This window comes from Hemitrygon akajei, chromosome 4 (assembly GCF_048418815.1).
Source record: "Hemitrygon akajei chromosome 4, sHemAka1.3, whole genome shotgun sequence".
Lineage (NCBI taxonomy): Eukaryota > Metazoa > Chordata > Chondrichthyes > Myliobatiformes > Dasyatidae > Hemitrygon > Hemitrygon akajei.
The window spans coordinates 75712707-75732574 of NC_133127.1; the positions used below are offsets into that span (position 1 = coordinate 75712707).

A 19868-nucleotide genomic window follows, 5' to 3' on the forward strand; every position below is an offset into this window, starting at 1 on the left:
AATATTCAAAAATAGCAAACAAACATTCAAAAAAAAGAGTAATAAGTTCAAAGATGCATATTCATTTGAAAAAAAACATATATATATATATATATATATATATATATAGTCCAAGACCCTAAGTGACAATGTACAATCGATGATAAATTCTCCTGGCCTGTCATTCCACCACTTGAACACCAGAGGGCAGCACCAACAGGCAAGGCCAGATCCAGGCTGAGCTCAACCACACTGCAGCGCTTCCGTGTCATTCACCGTCTGCATAGCAGGCAAGCCCCAAGCCATGGCCTAGTTCTTGCTACAACTGAGTCTACACAGCTCTCATGTCGACTGCGTCTCCATCAAACAAGAGTAACAGGCCTGAGGCAACTTACATTATCACTGTCCAACAGTTTCACAATGCAAGTGAAATGTCTGAGACACCCGCTCATGGTTATAGTACACTAACTCCAATGCTTCAGAGTAGCGGATAGCAACACAGTCTGCAGTCATCTCTTCCAAACCCAAACCAGCCTCTCCGGTATCCCGGCGGGCTCCTTCAATAACTTGGCCAGTCTTTTCTCCGCCACCCATCCTCGGCTGGCTCCGCTGCCAACACCAGTGCAGCTACTCCGATCAACGAGCAGCTCATTGATGGCATAGCCCTGCAATACCCCAGGCTCTTGGAGTAGAATTGTCATTGGATTGTAAAAAAAACATTTTATAAATTAAAATAGCACCTTTGGTTAGCCCGAGAGTACCACCACATCTGCCACCATCTTACTGGAAGACATCAAATTAGGAGCAGCTTCTCACTATCCACACTGTATTTGTCCATCCTAATTCTATATATCTGATCTCACCCACCTCCTGGTAAATATTCTCTGCACAGTCTCCAGTACTTTCTAGGTCCTTCCTAGAGTGGGGTGCCCGGGACTGCATGCTGTGGTCTAATAAAATTGTATAATAACTTCTATTACTTATATTCTATAACCCAGCCAATAAAAGCCAGTATCCCACATACTTCTTCGAAACCTTATTTACTTGTGCAGCCACCTTTAAGAATACTTGAACTGGCACACCAAGGTTCCTATTTCACAATGGTCCCTGGGTCACACCATTATGATGTCCTATACTTTTTAGTTACCAAAACAAAAACACATGTAAATATATTACTCAGTCAACTTATTGAACAACAAATTCCAAAATTGCCAAATGAAATTAACTGAGGCAAGTTTACAGAATCATTACTAGTGACAGTGGTAAATGCTGTTATATACACTACACAAAAACTTACTATCTTCGAGAACAAGATTAAAAGTTTGAGTCTACACAGGAAGAAACTTTCTTTAAAATACGGACATTTCTATGTTGAGAAGGAAATACTGTTTCCATCCTGGAAAGAATTTCACCATTCTTCCTCTATAATTATCCCAAAAAAAAATTCAGAATTCATCCGACACATAAAATGCTCTATTCCTTAAACTTGCTTATTATACAGAATTGATAAAGTATGCTGGTAGGTATACGACACCAGCATCATTCTCCACCAATTCACCTTTAAAGGATTTTATTTATAAAATGGTTAAGAATCATTCCAACGTAATACGTCCTGCAGATGGTTTTATTAGAGAAGCTCAAATGACCTTCTCAATTTCTTCTCAGAACCCGTATTAAAAAAATATTAGCACATGGTGGAAAAACTACCAAGAGAGAAATTGTTTCATTTCCTTTAAGCTCAGAGATCTGAGGAATTTCTGACAGATGCTTAGATGGAAGAGTATTACCCTGAAACATGCGGAGTAATGTCAGTGAAGCCAGTGTTTGCTTCACCACCAAGTAATATGGATGGCAGCTGAGATTTCAGCATGTGTTGCTGTCAGCAAACTGACATTAACCTGCCCTTAGCGTGGAATTTTAAAAAGAAATAAGACTTTTTGCTAAATGCATAGCAATACTATTTGTTTAATATTATAATTCTATTTAAGTAACTTTTAACATTTTATGAATTGTTAATTTAGATTTTATTGAAAAGTGCTTCAAGTTTTACTCTTTTAAAATACTAAAGATATTTATTTTAAACAAATATTTTAGAAGATCTTTGAATGTTTGAGCCAAGTCTGGATACTTAGCTATCTGTAGGAAAAGTTCATTTTGTGAACAGGATTAGGTGTCCCTTTAGCAACTTCCAGGCTCCCAAAATTCTTAAGGCCTTGCCAACAGCAATAATCCCAGCATTTTTGCAAGCTGCAGGTTGGGCCACGACTTGGGGAAGGGCCATTCAGTCTTCATTTTTAGGACATGCAGCAGATTACCTGAATTTGACTTTGAGGCACTTCCTTGATCTGACTTCGGTTTCTTCTTTTTGGAACTAGAGGAACCTGAAGAGCAGGGCACTTTTCGTTTTTCTACAGCAGGAGTGGAAAGGGCACGCTTCTTGAACAGTTCCCTTTCTTTCAATAATGCTGGATCCATTTCTGTAACAGGATTAAATATGAATTAAATATGGATCCATTTTCTGAAACAGAATTATTTGTCTTTTACAAAAATATGAAAACAAAACACTGCAATCCAAAGAAAATATGTAAAGATTTGCTGATTGAAGCCCATATTGACTCCAAATAGGTCAAGTTCCCATTTCGTTCAAAACTAAGGAATCTCAATGGCCACCACAAACACAATTGATCTTCGGCCAAACTTACTACCCGCACTGTTCAACAGTTTCTGTACAATGAAGACAGCAAATGAATAAAAGAGTCTCAGGCACCGGACGACGAGAATTATGGAGAACATGGTGAAAGAAACTGGCAGAATAAGAAAAACAAAATAAGCAAATCCCATGACAACATCTCCGTTTAGCAGCAGTACTGGTGTTACTTTGCTGGTACTGAAATTAAAGTACCCCTTCATGTCACAAGGAATAAATATATTGGCCAGAAATAAACAGGCAACAAAAGAAAGACACTTGCACATTTATGAGAATATTTAGAAGGAACAGTTGCTCAAGTCCAGATGAATGGAAAAGCAACAGTGCCTTAACTAATCTCAAACCATGGACATTTATAACGAATCTGCTTGGTCCATCAAAGCAAAATAAATTGGATTAACATTTTCAAGCAAACCCATACCAATACAACCCACCCCAATTTCACTACAGTATGTCATCTAATGTTTTCTGTGAACAAGATTCTACAGTATATTTTTGAAATGGATTATTTCATGTCAATGGTATGACTTATCTTCTTATTCAGCATCTCCCTATTGGCAGAAAACTAATTTGGCAGGGGTATAGGAACCAGAGGGATGGGTAAACAACAGATGCAGTGTGTAATGGGACTGTGAGGAAGGACAGGCAAATAATAGGGTCAGCTGGATGAGTTAAACTGTAACACGGGGCCAAAACAAAAAGGGTGACGAATACAAGATTGAAGGTGTTTTTATTTGAATGCATGCAGTATACAGAATAGAGGCCCCACGTGCCACCTAAGCACTAAGGGTTCAGGCGAGGAGACAACGACGAGTATACAGAATAAGGTACGGAACTTCCGGTAAGATAGCAGCACGCTCCATCACAGCAGCTTCTACAGGGTCAACCAAAGGTGCTATTGTCATTTTAAAACTTTTTTTTACAATAGCAAGACCCTGCTGGACACTAAGAAGTTAAAGCATTGCAGGTTAACCCTATCAGTGGGTCGCTTATTGGCAGAGAAACTGAAGGAGCTGGACTTGGTGTGGTTTGCGCTGCTACCTGTGTCAGAGACATCGGAGGAGTCGGTGTCCAGAGGAGGCGTACAGTCTAACAGACAGCGATCGTCTTAGGTGCTTTTCTTGTGATCACAAGATCCTGTTGGACATTGTTAATGTGGAATGATGCAAGGCCAAGTGACTGATTTATTGGCGGGTGACGGGTGAACTCCATGCTTTTGGTTATATCTAGGATAGGCCTCTAGCACGGTGTTGCCTATATACAGCCACGCAGGAGAGAAGTGTCAGAGTCAGTGCGCCCCATTGGAGGTGGTGCAGTGCAGCATCCAAGCCAGAGCTGTTTGTTCGACAGAAGACAAGCCCCCTAATTGTTGGTAAGGAAGACATATGCAATGTTAGCATTCATTTTGAGAGGACCAGAGTACAAAAGCAAGGATGTGATGCTAAGGCTTTAAAGGACATTGGTCAGACTGCGTGTGGAGTACTGTGAACAGTTTTGTGCCCTTTATCTAATAAAAGATCTGCTGGCACTGGAGAAGATCCAGAGGAGGTTCACGAGAAAGATCCAAGGAATAAAACATACCAGGAGCTGTTAATGGCTATGGGTCTGTGGTGAGGAAAGCAAATGCAATGTTAGCATTCATTTCAAGAAGACTAGAATATAAAAGTAAGGATATAACGTTGAGACTTTATAAAGCATTGGTGAGGCCACTCTTGGAGTATTGTGAACAGTTTTGGGCCCCTTATCTTAAAAAAGATGTGCTTAAATTGGAGAGGGTTCAAAGGAGGTTCACAAAAATAATTCCAGGATTAAATGGCTTGTCAAATGAAGAATGTTTGATGGCTCTGGGGCTGTATTTACTAGAATTCAGAAGAATGAGGGGTGACCTCATTGAAACCTATCGAATAGTGGGAGGCTTTGATAGAGTGGATGTTAAGAGGATGTTGGGAGTGTGTCCATTCTAAGACCAGAGGACAGTCTCAGAATGGGGGGGGGGGGGGCTTTTAGAATGGAAATGGAGGAATTTCTTTAGCCAGAGAGTGGTGAATCTGTGGAATTCTTTGCCACAAGCAGTTGTGGAAGCAAAGTCTTTATGTATAGTTAAGACAAAGGTTGATAGATTTTTGATTGGCAAGGGCATGATGGGATATGTGGAGAAGGCAGGAGATCGGGGCTGAGAGGGAAACTGGATCAGCCGTGATGAAATGGCAGAGCACACTCGATGGCCCAACTGGCCCAATTCTGTTCCTTTCTTTCTTTTTCAAATCTTTTTATTATTGTTATTAATATCAACAAAATAAAACTGATACATAGATACTGGGATTACAAACATAAACATTTCAACTGAACATGAAAGAATACATAAGCAATGATTACAGTATAAATGAGTATTCCCAAATCATGAACGATACAATATACAAATAAACAAGGCAAACCTAGGTATATCATAGTATATATTTAAAAAAAAGAAAAAAGAAAAAGAAAAAAAATTATGCAAAAGAAAACTAATCGAATAACTAATAAAGAAAAAAAACAAAAAAAGAAAAAAGAGAAAAAGAGAAAATGGAAAAAAAAGGGCTGTTTATAATATCTCACAAAAATACAAAATCATCAGTGTCGTCAACTCTGATCCTCTCAACATATATAAAATCGAAACTGGAAAAACAAATAGGCTTGGAACAGGGTCATATTACATCATATGAAAATATTGAATAAATGGTCTCCATATCTTTTCAAATTTAATGGAAGTATCAAATACAACACTTCTAATTTTTTCAAAATTTAGACATAACATAGTTTGAGAAAACCAATGAAATACAGTAGGAGGATTAGTTTCTTTCCAATTCAACAAAATAGATCTTCTAGCCATTAGTGTAAGAAATGCAATCATTCGATAAGCGGAAGAGGATAAACGGAGTGAGTCCATCATTGGTAAGCCGAAAATTGCAGTAATCGGATGTGGTTGTAAATCAATGTTCAATACCGCAGAAATAATATCAAAAATATCTTTCCAATATTTTTTCAAAAGTGGACACGACCAGAACATATGAGTTAAAGACGCTATCTCAGAATGACATCTGTCACAAATAGGATTTATATAGGAATAAAAATGAGCCAATTTATCCTTGGACATATGAGCCCTGTGCACAACTTTAAACTGTATTAATGAATGTTTAGCACATATAGATGATGTATTAACTAATTGAAGAATTTTATCCCAATTCTCAATAGGTTAAGTTCTCTTTCCCAATCATTTTTAATCTTATAAAAGGGCTCTGAACATATCTTCATAATTATATTGTAAAGTTTTGATATTAGCCCTTTCTGAAAAGGATTAGTTCAAACAAATTCTCCAAAATACCTGAAGACACAAAATTTGGAAAAGTAGGAAGTACAGTATTTAAGAAATTCCTAATCTGTAAATATCTAAAAAAAAAATGAAATCTAGGCAAATTATATTTATTAGATAATTGCTCAAAAGACATAAAACAATTATACAAAAATAAATCGGAAAATCGTAGTAATCCTTTAGTCTTCCAAGCTGAATAAGCTTGGTCTATAATAGAAGGATAAAAAAAGCAATTGGATACAATAGGAATATTTAAAACAAACTGAGTCAACCCAAAAAATTTCCGAAATTGAAACCATATACGTAAAGTATGTTTAACTATCGGGTTGTCAATTTGTTTCGGCAATTTAGAAAGAACAAAGGGAAGAGAAGTCCCTAAAATAGAACCCAATGCAAATCCTTGTACAGATTTAATTTCCAGGTTCACCCAATGAGGGCTAAAAGATATATCCCAATCCTTTAACCAACATATTAAATATCGGATATTAACTGCCCAATAATAAAATCTAAAATTAGGCAATGCCAATCCACCTTCCTTCCTTGCCTTCTGTAAATATATTTTACCTAACCTAGGATTTTTATTCTGCCATATATATGAGGAAATTTTTGAATCAACATTAGCAAAAAAAGATTTCGGAATAAAAATTGGTACCGCTTGAAATATATATAAAAACTTGGGTAAAATAACCATCTTAATAGCATTAATCCGACCTATCAGAGATAAAGATAGTGGTGACCACTTAGTAAACAAACATTTAATCTGATCGATTAAGGGTAAAAAATTAACCTTAAATAAGTCTTTATAGTTTTTTGTAATTTTAATCCCTAAGTAAGTAAAAGAGTCATTAACTAATTTAAAAGGTAAATTTCCATAAATTGGAACCTGTCTATTTAAAGCAAACAATTCACTCTTATTAAGATTTAATTTATACCCGGAAAAATCACTAAATTGAGCCAACAATGATAAAACTGCAGGAATGGATTTCTCAGGATCAGAAATAAATAATAATAAATCATCTGCATATAATAATAACTTATGTATATCTGTCCCACGATTAATACCAAAAATATTCTGTGATTCTCTGATAGCAATTGCCAAGGGTTCTAAAGCAATATCAAATAATAATGGACTAAGAGGACAGCCTTGTCTAGTGCCCCGAAATAAACGAAAAAAGGGAGATCTTTGATTGTTAGTAAGCACCGAGGCTACTGGAGTATGATATATCAGTTTAATCCAGGAAATGAATGTCGGACTAAAATTAAACTTCTCCAGCACATTAAATAAGTATGGCCATTCAACTCTATCAAATGCTTTCTCCGCATCTAATGAAATAACACATTCTGAAGTGCTATGTGAAGGAGTATAAACAATATTCAATAATCTCCTAACATTGAAAAAAGAATAGCGATTTTTAATAAAACCGGTTTGATCTTCCGAAATAATTTGGGGTAATACCTTCTCCAACCTAGACGCCAGTAACTTGGAAAAGATCTTGGAATCTACATTCAATAAAGATATTGGTCTATAGGATGCGCAGTCAGTAGAGTCTTTATCTTTCTTCAGTATTAAAGAAATGGAAGCTCTATAAAAAGATTGTGGCAAATTGCCCAATCTAATTGCTTCTTCAAAAACCCTGCATAACCAAGGAGAAAGAGTAGCGGAAAAACATTTTAAAAATTCTACTGTATACCGATCTGGACCTGGTGCTTTCCCAGAATTCATGGAGGAAATAACCCCTTTAATTTCTGCATCCCTAATAGGAGTTTCTAATATTGAAAGATCATCTGATGATAATTTTGGAAAATTCAATTTCCCAAGAAAATCACACATGGTATTACGATCATGAGGGAATTCGGAATGATACAGAGAGGTTTAAAAATCTTGAAATGATTTATTTATCTCATCATGGTTAACTGTCAAATCCCCATTCTGCTGACGGATCTTAGTAATTTGACGTTTAACCAAAGCATTCTTCAATTGACTAGCTAACAGTTTACCCGATTTATCACTCTGTATATAAAAATCAGATCTGGTTTTCATTAATTGATTTTCAATCGAAGATGTAAGTAATAAACTATGTTCCGTTTGACGTTCAACCCTTTGTTTGTAAAGCTCCTTACTAGGAGTGATCGAATATTTCTTGTCAATCTCTTTAATTTTATCAACCAATAAAAGAGTTTCCTTAATGCGTTTTCTCAGACCAACAGAGTAAGAGATAATCTGTCCACGTATATATGCTTTAAAAGTGTCCCAAAGTGTTCCGCAAGAAATATCATCCGTGGAATTAGTTGAAAAGAAGAAATCGATCTGTTCCTTCATAAATTTAATAAAATCCGGATCTTGCAGTAAGGTAGAATCAAATCGCCATTGTCTAGCATTAGAAGCTGTATCCGTAAATTTAATAGAAAGTTTTAATGGAGCATGGTCAGAGATGGCTATAATATCATAATTACAACCAATTATCGATGGAATAAAACAAGAGTCAATAAAAAAATAATCAATTCTCGAGTAGGAATGATAAACATGTGAGAAAAAAGAAAACTCTTTGTCCTTAGAATGCCGAAATCTCCAAATATCAAAAATTCTATTATCAGTCAAAAAAGAGTTAATACAAGTGGCCGACTTATTGAGTAAAGTCTGAGTCGATATAGATTTGTCCATCAAAGGATTTAAACAACAATTAAAGTCACCACCCATTATTAACTTATATTCATTTAGATTAGGTAGAGAAGTAAATAAGGACTTAAAAAATCAGGACAATTCACATTTGGAGCATAAACATTAACCATAGCAACCTTTTTGTTAAAAAGTAAGCCAGTAATTAACAAAAATCTACCATTCGGATCCAAAAAGATATCATGTTGGACAAATGCAATAGAGGAGTCAATAAAAATTGAAACTCCCTTTACTTTGGCATTCGAATTCGAATGATACTGTTGACCCCTCCAAAACCTAAAAAAGCAATAATTGTCCTTTTTCCTCACATGAGTTTCTTGTACAAAAATAATATGAGCATTAAGTCTTTGGAATACTTTGAAAATCTTTTTCCGTTTAATCGGATGGTTTAAGCCATTAGTATTCCAAGAGACAAAATTAATGGTCTGAGCCATATTTCTGAAATCAACCCTTTGGTAAATAAAGGGTTAACCAAATTATGAACTCATGCACCCGGAAGAGGAACAAAAATAAGGAGCGGACCCGGAAGTGACGACATCGCGGACATTTTTGTAGTTTAAAATCATCCCAAATGAAAAAACTGAAAAAAACTGATATAAGAAACATAAGATTTAGAAAAAGACCTCCCACCCCCCACCCAAGAGGAAAAGAAAAGACCACCTCAGCCAAGGATAGGCTGGGAAAAGGGAAAGATGAAACTAAATCTACCCCCATATCAGCAGAAGACAACTCCGTATATAAACGATAAAAAAAATCCACCCAAACTCTAAAGAAATAATAATCACTATACTAAAACCAAACTACTTAATATAATTGGTAGTAAAAAAAAACAAAAAGAGTATAATCACTAGTAACTTATAAATTGGGTTAAAACCCAAACAAACCAAAAAAAATTTAAACTGTGATAAGAGATGCATTATAGGAAGAAGACGAGAGAAAATAAAATGGCGAAATTAAAAAAAAGCCAAAAATATTTTAGAGAAACCGCCATCTTAGTAAAAAAAAATTCACCTTCTAAGGATTAATAATAATGACCAAAGATAAAGTACAGTGGTTGAAGTAAGTAAAATAAAAAGATTAGCATGTCCAGAAAAAAAAACTTTAACTAGAGTATAAAATATAGAGTAAACCTACACCAATAGCCAGAAACAAAATCTGGTTTTGGAAATAAAAACCATCTTGCACGGTCAAAATCACTCATTTATTTGAAATGAGTGTCCGTAGCAGTAGGGAAGTTCTCATTCAGAAAGCTTCTCGCTTCAGATGTAGAAAGAAACACACGCCGTGGTGCATTCGGAGGCCATATTCTGAGCTTCGTTGGGTATAAGAGCGCAGGTTTTAGATTTTTCTCATAACATTCAGACATCAGAGGTTTAAAAAGAAGCCTTGCCTTCATTACTTCTGGACTAAAATCTTCTACTAAACGAAAATTGTGATCTTGAAATTTGACCATCCCTACACGCCGAGCCACACGAATAAGTTGCTCTTTAACATGCACATAGTGAAATCGGACAATTACAACCGGTGATTTAGCTGAAGCACTTGGTGATCGACGCATAATTCTGTGAGCGCGATCAAGTAACGGAGGACTGTCTGGGAATACAGAAGGGAACGCATCCTTTAAAAGTTGAGCAAAGTGCTGCGAGGGGTCCCCTTGTTCAATACCTTCCGGGAGACCAAGTATGCGTAGGTTCTGTCTTCTGGACCGATTCTCAAAGTCGACACTCTTGGTTTTAAATGTTTCCACCTGTTTAATCGTCGAAAGTAAGTTCTGCTCCAGTTTTTCAATTATCAAGTCTCGCTTCCGAAGATTAGAACTTGTTGCTGGTTAACTACTGAATCCGTCTTATCCATATAATCTTGAAAAGCCTTTATATCTTGTTTAAAAATTTGTCGTTGTTCTTCAAATTTTTGATTTAAAACCTCCAATAACATTTCGTAAGTCAATTCAGTGCCCTTAGGATCAGTCGTCTTCTTCTTCCCGTTTCCCGTTAGGATCCTTCCCGAGTTCTCGCCCTTTAGATCTAAGAGCCATTTCTGTATTCCTTTCTTCAAAAATTCACAATAAACTCTTAAAGATAAGTCCAAAAAAGTAACAAGAATCTTTTGGTGTAGGTAAAAATAAATTAAATAAGGGTGATCATAGGTCAAAAAAAGTAAAGGTTATGGAGCGAATCTGAAACAGTGCTCACTCCATGAGCGTCTCCTGCTCCTCAATTCTGTTCCTACATCTTATGTTCTGTGTTCTCATTGGTTTAAAAGAATGAGGGGGGGGGGAGAAATCTCACTGAAACTTAATGAATATTGAAAGGGCTAGGTAGCGTGGATGTGGAGAGGATGTTTCCTGTAGTGGGGGAGTCTAGGACCAGAGGGCACAGCCTCAGAATTGAGGGATGTCCATTTAGAACAGAGATGAGGAAAAGTTACTTTAGCAAGAGGGGGTAAATCTGTGGAATTCATTGCCACAAACGGCTGTGCAGGCCAAGTCATTGGGTATATTTTAAACAGAGGTTGATAGGTTCTTGATTAATCAGGGCTTCAAAGGTTACAGGGAGTAGACAGTATCATGGGCTTGAGAGGGATAATAAATTAGCCATGATATAATGGCGAAGCAAACACCATGAGCCAAATGGCCTAAAAATGGTTATCTCTGTGCCACTTCCAAGCATTGAAAAATCTAACATCCTTCTGTAAAGGATACATCCAATCTTTCCCAAATGACTCAGGTGACTTCTCGTCCAAGGTAGCTGATTTTTAATTCCTCCTTAGATCAAGAATAATCAGGGATAAACAGGTTCTAACGCTGCCTTTCTCCAATTTAGAATCTCATCCCGAGGATCAGACCTAACCTCCTCCATAGTTACTTTGAATCTAATGGCATTATAATCACTAGATGCAAACACTGTCACCTGCCCTATCTCATTCCCAGTATTGTACTCTCTCTAGGTAGGAGTTCTATATATTAAGAGAACTTTCCTAAACTCATTTAACAAACTCTATCCCATTTAGCCTTTTTACAATATGGGAGTCCCAGTTAATATGTGGAGAGTTAAAATTACCTACTATCACAACCTTAGGTTTCTTACACCTGTCCGCACTCTCTCTATAAGTGTGGATTGGGACTGGTTGTTCTCTGACAAAGGTGCTCGGTAAGTGGAAGACCTTCAAAAGTGAAATTCTGGGAGTACAGATTTTTTTAATATATATATGCTGTCAGGTTTAGGGAACCTTGGTTTTTGAGAAATATTGAGGCCCTGGGTGAGAAAAAAGTGCATAACAGTTATAAGCAGAAAGGGACAAATTGGGTACTTGAGTATAAGAAATGCAAGAAGAAAATCGGGAAAGCTAAAAGAATGCAAAAGATTGCTTTAGCAGACAAGAAGAATCCCAAGGGCTTCTATGGATGCATGATAGATCAGAGTGGTTATTTATGCATGGAGCCAAAAGAGATCTTACTTAAATGGATTTTTTTGCATCTATATTTACTCAGGAGATGGATACGGAGTCTATAGAAGTGAGGCAAAACAGCAAAGTCACGGAACCTATACAGATTAAAGAGGAGAAGGTGCTTGTTATCCTGAAGCAAATTATGGTGGATACATCACCAGGGCCTGACCAGGTATTCTCTCAGATCTTGTGGGAGGCTAGTGCAGAAATTGGAGGGGCCCTAGCAGAGATATTTAAAACATCCGTAGCCACAGGCATAGGTGCCGGAGAACTGCTGTTCCATCATTTAAGAAAAGCTCCAAGAATAAGCCAGGAAATTATAGGCCAGTGAGCCCGACATCAGTGGTGGGCATGTTATTGGAAGGGACTCTAAGAGACCGGATATTATTTGGATGGACAGAGATCGATTAGGGATAGTCAACATGACAGGTTGTATCTATTCAGTCTTACAGAGTTGATGAAGGTATTTTAAACTTGTACAAAAGAGAAACAATTTGTAAACACAAAAAAAAAAGTCCAACCAGAAGCCCAAATTTACTTTGGTGGTCCTACACCTTACATTTCTAAATAATTGTAAGCAAAACCATAAGATATAGGAGCAGAATTAGGACATTTCCCCATCGAGTCAGCTTCATCATTTCGTCATGGCTGATCCATTTTCCCTCTCAGCTCCAATTTCCTGGCTTCTCCCCGTATCTCTTCATGCCCTGATTAATCAAGCATCTACCAGCCTCTGCCTTAAATATACTCAATGATTTGGCCTCCACTGCCGCCTAGGACAGCGAATAAAATATAAACCAGTAAAGAATCTGAAGTGATGAAACAGAAGCAAGGCTAATTCTTCTCTTACATGGATTTCAACTAATGCCTTAATATGAGAGCGGACATAAGTTTTCAGCAGTTATTGCTTTCTCTTTGGTTGCTCCTAACATCTAATTGCGGTGAAAACAGAGTAACATATGAGCTAGTGAAGTTAGTAAAGGAATATTATTTATTTACGTGCGCAATAAGGTGGCTTGCATGCTTTCCTCGCGTTTCTTCCCCGACTAACCGTGGGATTATGACACATTAATCGTCCCCCACATTATCACCTGCAGTCTATCCGCGTCCATGTCCAGCATGGTCCCGATCTGCGTCTCCTACTTCCTCTAAAAGTTTACCGTTTTTGCTTCTCACCTATTCAATAACATATAAATGAAATAAGAATGTTTAAATGCTGCCAGGGCCAACGTAACGTCGGCCGAGCGACACGACCACCGGCCAGTGCGGGGGCCTGCGGCCATCTCACTCTCAGCCCGTTCCGGGAACCTGAGACAACGTGAACAGCCGGCGGCTGAAGAGACCAGCCCCGGAGACTCGTAAACTGTACCTGAACTCCAGCCGCGGTCACTAATAATCCGAGAACCGGTCTCCGCGGCAACCCCCGACCACCGGTGATTTCTCCCAATCCGACTCCGCCCTCCCCGTCGCCTCAAATTATTACACTTCCGGCTCCCGGGCTTCACTCCTCCTAACGTCGCCGGCAATGGGAGGTACCGGAGCAGCTCCCCCTCCCGGTTAAGGGCACTGGGAGGACCGGAGCAGCGCCCCCTCCCGGTTAAGGGCACTGGGAGGACCGGAGCAGCGCCCCCTCCCGGTTAAGGGCACTGGGAGGACCGGAGCAGCGCCCCCTCTCGGTTAAGGGCACTGGGAGGACCGGAGCAGCGCCCCCTCTCGGTTAAAGGCACTGGGAGGACCGGAGCAGCTCCCCCTCTCGGTTAAGGGCACGGGGAGGACCGGAGCAGCTCCCCCTCTCGGTTAAGGGCACTGGGAGGACCGGAGCAGCTCCCCCTCCCGGTTAAGGGCACTGGGAGGTACCGGAGCAGCTCCCCCTCTCGGTTAAGGGCACTGGGAGGACCGGAGCAGCGCCCCTTCCCGGTTAAGGGCACTGGGAGGTACCGGAGCAGCTCCCCCTCCCGGTTAAGGGCACTGGGAGGACCGGAGCAGCGCCCCCTCTCGGTTAAGGGCACTGGGAGGACCGGAGCAGCGCCCCCTCCCGGTTAAGGGCACTGGGAGGACCGGAGCAGCGCCCCCTCTCGGTTAAGGGCACTGGGAGGACCGGAGCAGCGCCCCCTCTCGGTTAAGGGCACTGGGAGGACCGGAGCAGCGCCCCCTCCCGGTTAAGGGCACTGGGAGGACCGGAGCAGCGCCCCCTCCCGGTTAAGGGCACTGGGAGGACCGGAGCAGCGCCCCCTCCCGGTTAAGGGCACTGGGAGGACCGGAGCAGCGCCCCCTCCCGGTTAAGGGCACTGGGAGGACCGGAGCAGCGCCCCCTCCCGGTTAAGGGCACTGGGAGGACCGGAGCAGCGCCCCCTCCCGGTTAGGGGCACTGGGAGGACCGGAGCAGCTCCCCCTCCCGGTTAAGGGCACTGGGAGGACATGGAGCAGCGCCCCCTCCCGGTTAAGGGCACTGGGAGGACCGGAGCAGCTCCCCCTCCCGGTTAAGGGCACTGGGAGGACATGGAGCAGCGCCCCCTCCCGGTTAAGGGCACTGGGAGGACCGGAGCAGCTCCCCCTCCCGGTTAAGGGCACTGGGAGGACATGGAGCAGCGCCCCCTCTCGGTTAAGGGCACTGGGAGGACCGGAGCAGCTCCCCCTCCCGGTTAAGGGCACTGGGAGGACATGGAGCAGCGCCCCCTCTCGGTTAAGGGCACTGGGAGGACCGGAGCAGCTCCCCCTCCCGGTTAAGGGCACTGGGAGGACATGGAGCAGCTCCCCCTCCCGGTTAAGGGCACTGGGAGGACATGGAGCAGCTCCTCTTCTCAATTAAGTTGGAAAATCTCCCTCCATCGTTCACAGGCTCTGAGAGAACTCGAGAGCTGTTCTGTATCAGTTATGGGCTCTTGCAGTTCTTCACCTGCTAATGCAATATAGAAACTTGACTTAATTAGAGTGATATAGCATGGAAACTTCACCATGAAGTCCATGCTGCCCAAGATGGCTATTTATGCTAATATTGTTTTCCGTCATTTGGGACATATCCCTCGATTTCAATCCATGTATCTGTCCAAATGCTTTTTAAGCATTGTTATTGTATCTGCCACTACCACCACCTCTAGCAGCTTGTTCTATACAACCATCACCTGGTGTGTGAAAAATTTGCCCCTCAGATCTCCCTTTTAGTGTTTCCCTTATATTAAACTTGTGGCCTGCAGTTTTGGACTCTTATATCAATGGAAAAACTAATTATCTATCCAATCCTTGCCTCTCTGGGGTTTATAAGCCTCTCTAATGCCACCCTCAGCCTCCTGTACTTCACTGAAAACAATCCCATCTACCTTGTAATTAAAGGCCTCCATTCCAGGTAACGTCCTAGTGAATCTCTTCAACATTATTTCTATCTTTTCTATAGTACTCTTCTGCACTACAATATCCTTTCTATAGTGTGGTGACCAGAACTGCTCACAATATTCCAAGTGTAATCTCACCAATATCTTGGTATGTGAAAGATTGCCCTGCACAAGATAAGAGCTCTTGGAGTTGGGGGTGATGTACTGGCAGAAAAATTCAGGATAAATAGGTTCCTCAATGAATTGCTAATTAGTGGTTTGCCATAGAAATCAGTGTTGGGGTCTCAACTAATTGTTATTTTCTACAATGGCTTGTATGTAGGGCCCGAGTATGCTGTAGCCAGATTTGCTGATAATACAAAGACAGCTGGGTTAGTTAGCAAGTTATGAGTAGGAAACAAAACTGAATCTTCAAAGGGATACAGGTAGGTTATATGAATGGGCAACAACATGTCTGATAGAGTGTAATGATGCAAAGTGAGGTTATCCATTTCAAAATGATAAAAATAAAAATTATTTAGATAGACTGAGAGTACAGTACAACATGTTGTGACAGAGACCTAACCAGACTTCCTAGATGCAAGAGCATTTCACTTGTATTCCTCCAATATGGTGTATTTTATTTGGTGTTTACAATGTGGCCTCCTCTTACAATGGAGAGAGCAAACATGGATTGAGCTCCTACAGTATGTTCAGTCTGTAGTAAGAACCCTAAATGCTTGCCACTTTAATTCACCATCCCATTCTGAATCTGTGGCCTCCTGCATTATTACAAGACCTAGAACAACATATCTTCCATCTGAGCACTTCACAATATTGTATTCTCCAAATCTTCTTGTTTATAAAAGAACCCATTTTGTCTGCCATCCTTCTTGCTTTTGTCTTCTGTGCAGTCTAGCTTGCTACCATTCCCCAGGAGGCCATTGCCACAGTAGCAACCAATCACATACATTTTAGTTTAGTCACATCCTACCTGTCATATGAATTCATCAGATCAAAAAAAATCCCATCTCTTCCCCTTCCTTTGCTTCTATCTAGCTATTATGTTTTGTTACATCAAAACATTAAACTACTTCATAGGAAGGCACGGGAGTCTGAAATAAGAGTCTAACTTCATGTTTGCTTTTAGCGAGGTGCACACTTATCATGTGGCAGCGTGATGACGTATGCAGTTCATGTATTTATGCAAATAGCATGTAATGAAGTATTTAACTGAACAAGAATGCTTAATAAACCAGTGTGTGTGTATGTATATATATATATATATACACACACAAGATTACTCAAATATTACTTAAAAATGAAATACACAACATTCCTCCCTGCTTAGCTATAAACTCCAACTCAATAGGGAATGCATCTCAACCACTACACATAGACACCCACAGCATTGTCAGTTTTAAACTGTCCCATTCAGGCCTAAAGACTTATCACTGTGAGGGATTTTTTACTCTTGTGAGTTAATGTCTTTCCTGACAAGAGGGATCACTCTGTTTGACAGGTGAGAATTGTAAAACAATCTCTGGTTCTGAAAATGTCTACTGATGTACCATGGAGAACATTCTGACTGGCTGCATCATCGGGCTGTATTTGGGGGGGGGGGGTGGCTACTGCACAGGATCGAAGTAAGCTGCAGAGAGTAGTAAAATTAGTCCGCTAAATCATGGGTACAAGCCTCCGTAGCACCCAAGACATCTTCAAGGAGCAGTGTCTCACAAAGGCAGCATCCATCATTAAGGACCCCAACCACCCAGGACATGCTCTCTTCTCACTATTACCGTCAGGAGGGAGGTACAGAAACCTAAAGGCACACACTCAGTGATTCAGGAATAGCTTCTTTCCGTTTGCCATCTGATTTCTGAATGGACATTAAACCCATGAGCACTACTTCACTACTTTTTTATTTTTGTTTTTTACACTGCGTATTTAACTATTTGATAAACATATATGTACTCACTATAATTCACAGTGTTTTTCCTATGTATTACATTGTACTGCAGTCGCAAAGTTAACAAATTTCACGACATATGCCGGTGATATTACACCTGATTCTGATAGCGGTAGCCAACTTTCTTCTCTAGCCATTGACTCTGGTCTCCTCAACTGATCGATGTGTCTTCTCCAGATGACCAGAGGCAATCTCCACTGTGTAGGAGAGTGGTCCAGCCCTGTCCTTAAACTTTCTGTACCCACTTTGGATCACCTCTGTAGTCCCTCACCAGGACCGCTTGTCCAGGAGTGAAACATCAAACCACCTTGTTTGAGGAGCCCTCAGTTTGTCTCAGCTTGTCCTGCATCCTCCTTCGGAGACTGGGCTTGCAGAGATCCAAGCGTGAATGTGGCCCAGGAACTGTGTTGCTGGTGAGTTGGTGGTTGTGGAGTGTGTTCCATTACATATATAAGGAGGAAATTGGCAAGCTTCTGGCTGAATGTTAATGTAGTGTGTTCTGTTAAATTGCTTGCAGTGCGTTCTTTAGACTCTGTACAAACCTTTCCACCAAGCCATCTGTAGCTGGGTGGTGTGGTGCAGACGTAATGTATCTTATTCCATTCATGTTCAGGAAGACTTAAACTGTTTCACAACAAATTGTGGTCCATTCTCACTGACTAAGTTTCTGGAACACCGGTCCTTGTGAAGAGTCTTCTCAAAACATCATCAGTGTACGAGGCTGTAGTGGAGGCCATTGGCAACCCTTTTGGCCACTTTGTAGCTGTATCCACTACAACCAGAAATTTATGTCCAGCAAAATCCACATGAATCCTCTGCCAGGGCAATGCAGGCCATTCCCATGAATGGAGAAGCAACTTTGGACATGTTGGCATCCCGAACAGATCATGGCAAGCTGATTGATCTGCTGATCTATCCCAGGCCGTCAGACAAAGCTAAGAGCCAACACTTTCATTTTAACCATGCCTAGCCTCCAACACTTCAGATCTCAGCTTGGATAGCAATTAAACTCTCAATCCCCACATAAGGCAACCTCCGTCAAGAGCAAATTCATCTCCATGCTGGTAGAAAATGAAAGCTTTGGCTTGAAGCTGTGTCTAAAGATGCTACTCCAAAAGTAACCCTATTATAATGATAAAGCCCTTTGTGTTTATGCTGAGAAACATTTTGGAATCTTCTTCCATCTCCATCTGCAAGTAGGCCTTAGCTAAGTCCACTTTGCTGAAGTGTCTTGCACCGGAAAGGTTGGTCAAGATATCCTCTATCCTAGGCAGAGGGAATTCATCTGCTTTTAGTACTGGGCCAGGATCACCAGATCCTGACAGACCCATTCTTCTTGGCTACTGGGTCCACTGACGTTGCCCATGGGCTCCACTCAACCTTGGAAAGAATTCCTTCAGTTTGTATGTGATGTAGCTCACTGGCTATTTATCACAGATGGTATAAGGAACCAGAAGGGTTTTGCAAAACTTGGATGTAGCATTTTCATTTAACACTATTTTACCTTTGGTATGTTTTGAGTTTACCAATGCCAGCCTCGAACACTGCTGTGACATCTTCCTGCACATTTCTTAATTTGCTTTCTGGTGGCTTCATTGCAGGGGACGTGGAATGCAAAGTGTCTGGATCTCTAATCAAGTTGTAGTTCTCAACCAGTCACAACCCCATAATGCTGGCCTTCCTGTTTTTACCACATACAAGTTCAATGTGGCTTGTTGGTTGTTGTATTTCCTGTTATGAATGTCATTCCCACAGGAGTTAACTTTTTCCCAGTATAAGTTCTAAGTGGGATATCTGCAGGCTTTAGTTTAGAATCTTTGAAATGCCATTCAACTCATTTTGTGGAGTGACTGAAACTACTGAAGCAGTACCCAATTTTTAAAGAAAGGGGCTTCCCTTCGTCCACTATCAACTCTGCCCTCCATCGCATCTCCCGTATTTCACACACCTCTGCCCTCACCCCATCCCCCCACCAGCCCACCAGGGATACAGTCCCCCTGGTCCTCACCTATCACCCTACCAGCCTACAGATCCAACGTATAATCCTCCATAACTTCCGCCACCTCCTATGGGATCCCACCACCAGACACATCTTCCCCTCCCCCCCACTCTCGGCTTTCCGCAGGGATCACTCCCTATGCGACTCCCTTGTCCATTCATCCCCCCCATCCCTCCCCACGGACCTCCCTCCAGGCACTTATCCTTGCAAACGGAAGAAGTGCTACACCTGCCCCCACACTTCTTCCCTCACCACCAACCTAGGCCCCAGACAGTCCTTTCAGGTGAGGCACCACTTCACCTGTGAGTCATCTGGGGTGATATACTGCATCCGGTGCTCCCGATGTGGCCATTTATACATTGGGGAGACCCACCGCAGACTGGGAGACCGTTTCACCGAACACCGAACAGTTTCAGTCCTCCAGCAGTGGTGG

At 41.0% G+C, this 19868-nt stretch overlaps 1 protein-coding gene across 1 annotated transcript in view; it reads right to left on the bottom strand.

Moving 5' to 3' along the window:
• Nucleotides 1–13683, bottom strand: part of gtf2e2 (general transcription factor IIE, polypeptide 2, beta) — a 31660-nt gene extending 17977 nt beyond the window's left edge. Inside the window, exons 1-2 of the mRNA XM_073042878.1 lie at nt 13529–13683; nt 2295–2456 (exon numbers count right to left, since the gene is read on the bottom strand). Coding sequence (XP_072898979.1) covers nt 2295–2454 — 160 coding nt within the window. The 5' untranslated portion in view covers nt 2455–2456; nt 13529–13683. The remainder of the gene's footprint in view (nt 1–2294; nt 2457–13528) is intronic.
• Nucleotides 13684–19868: the final 6185 nt, after the last annotated feature.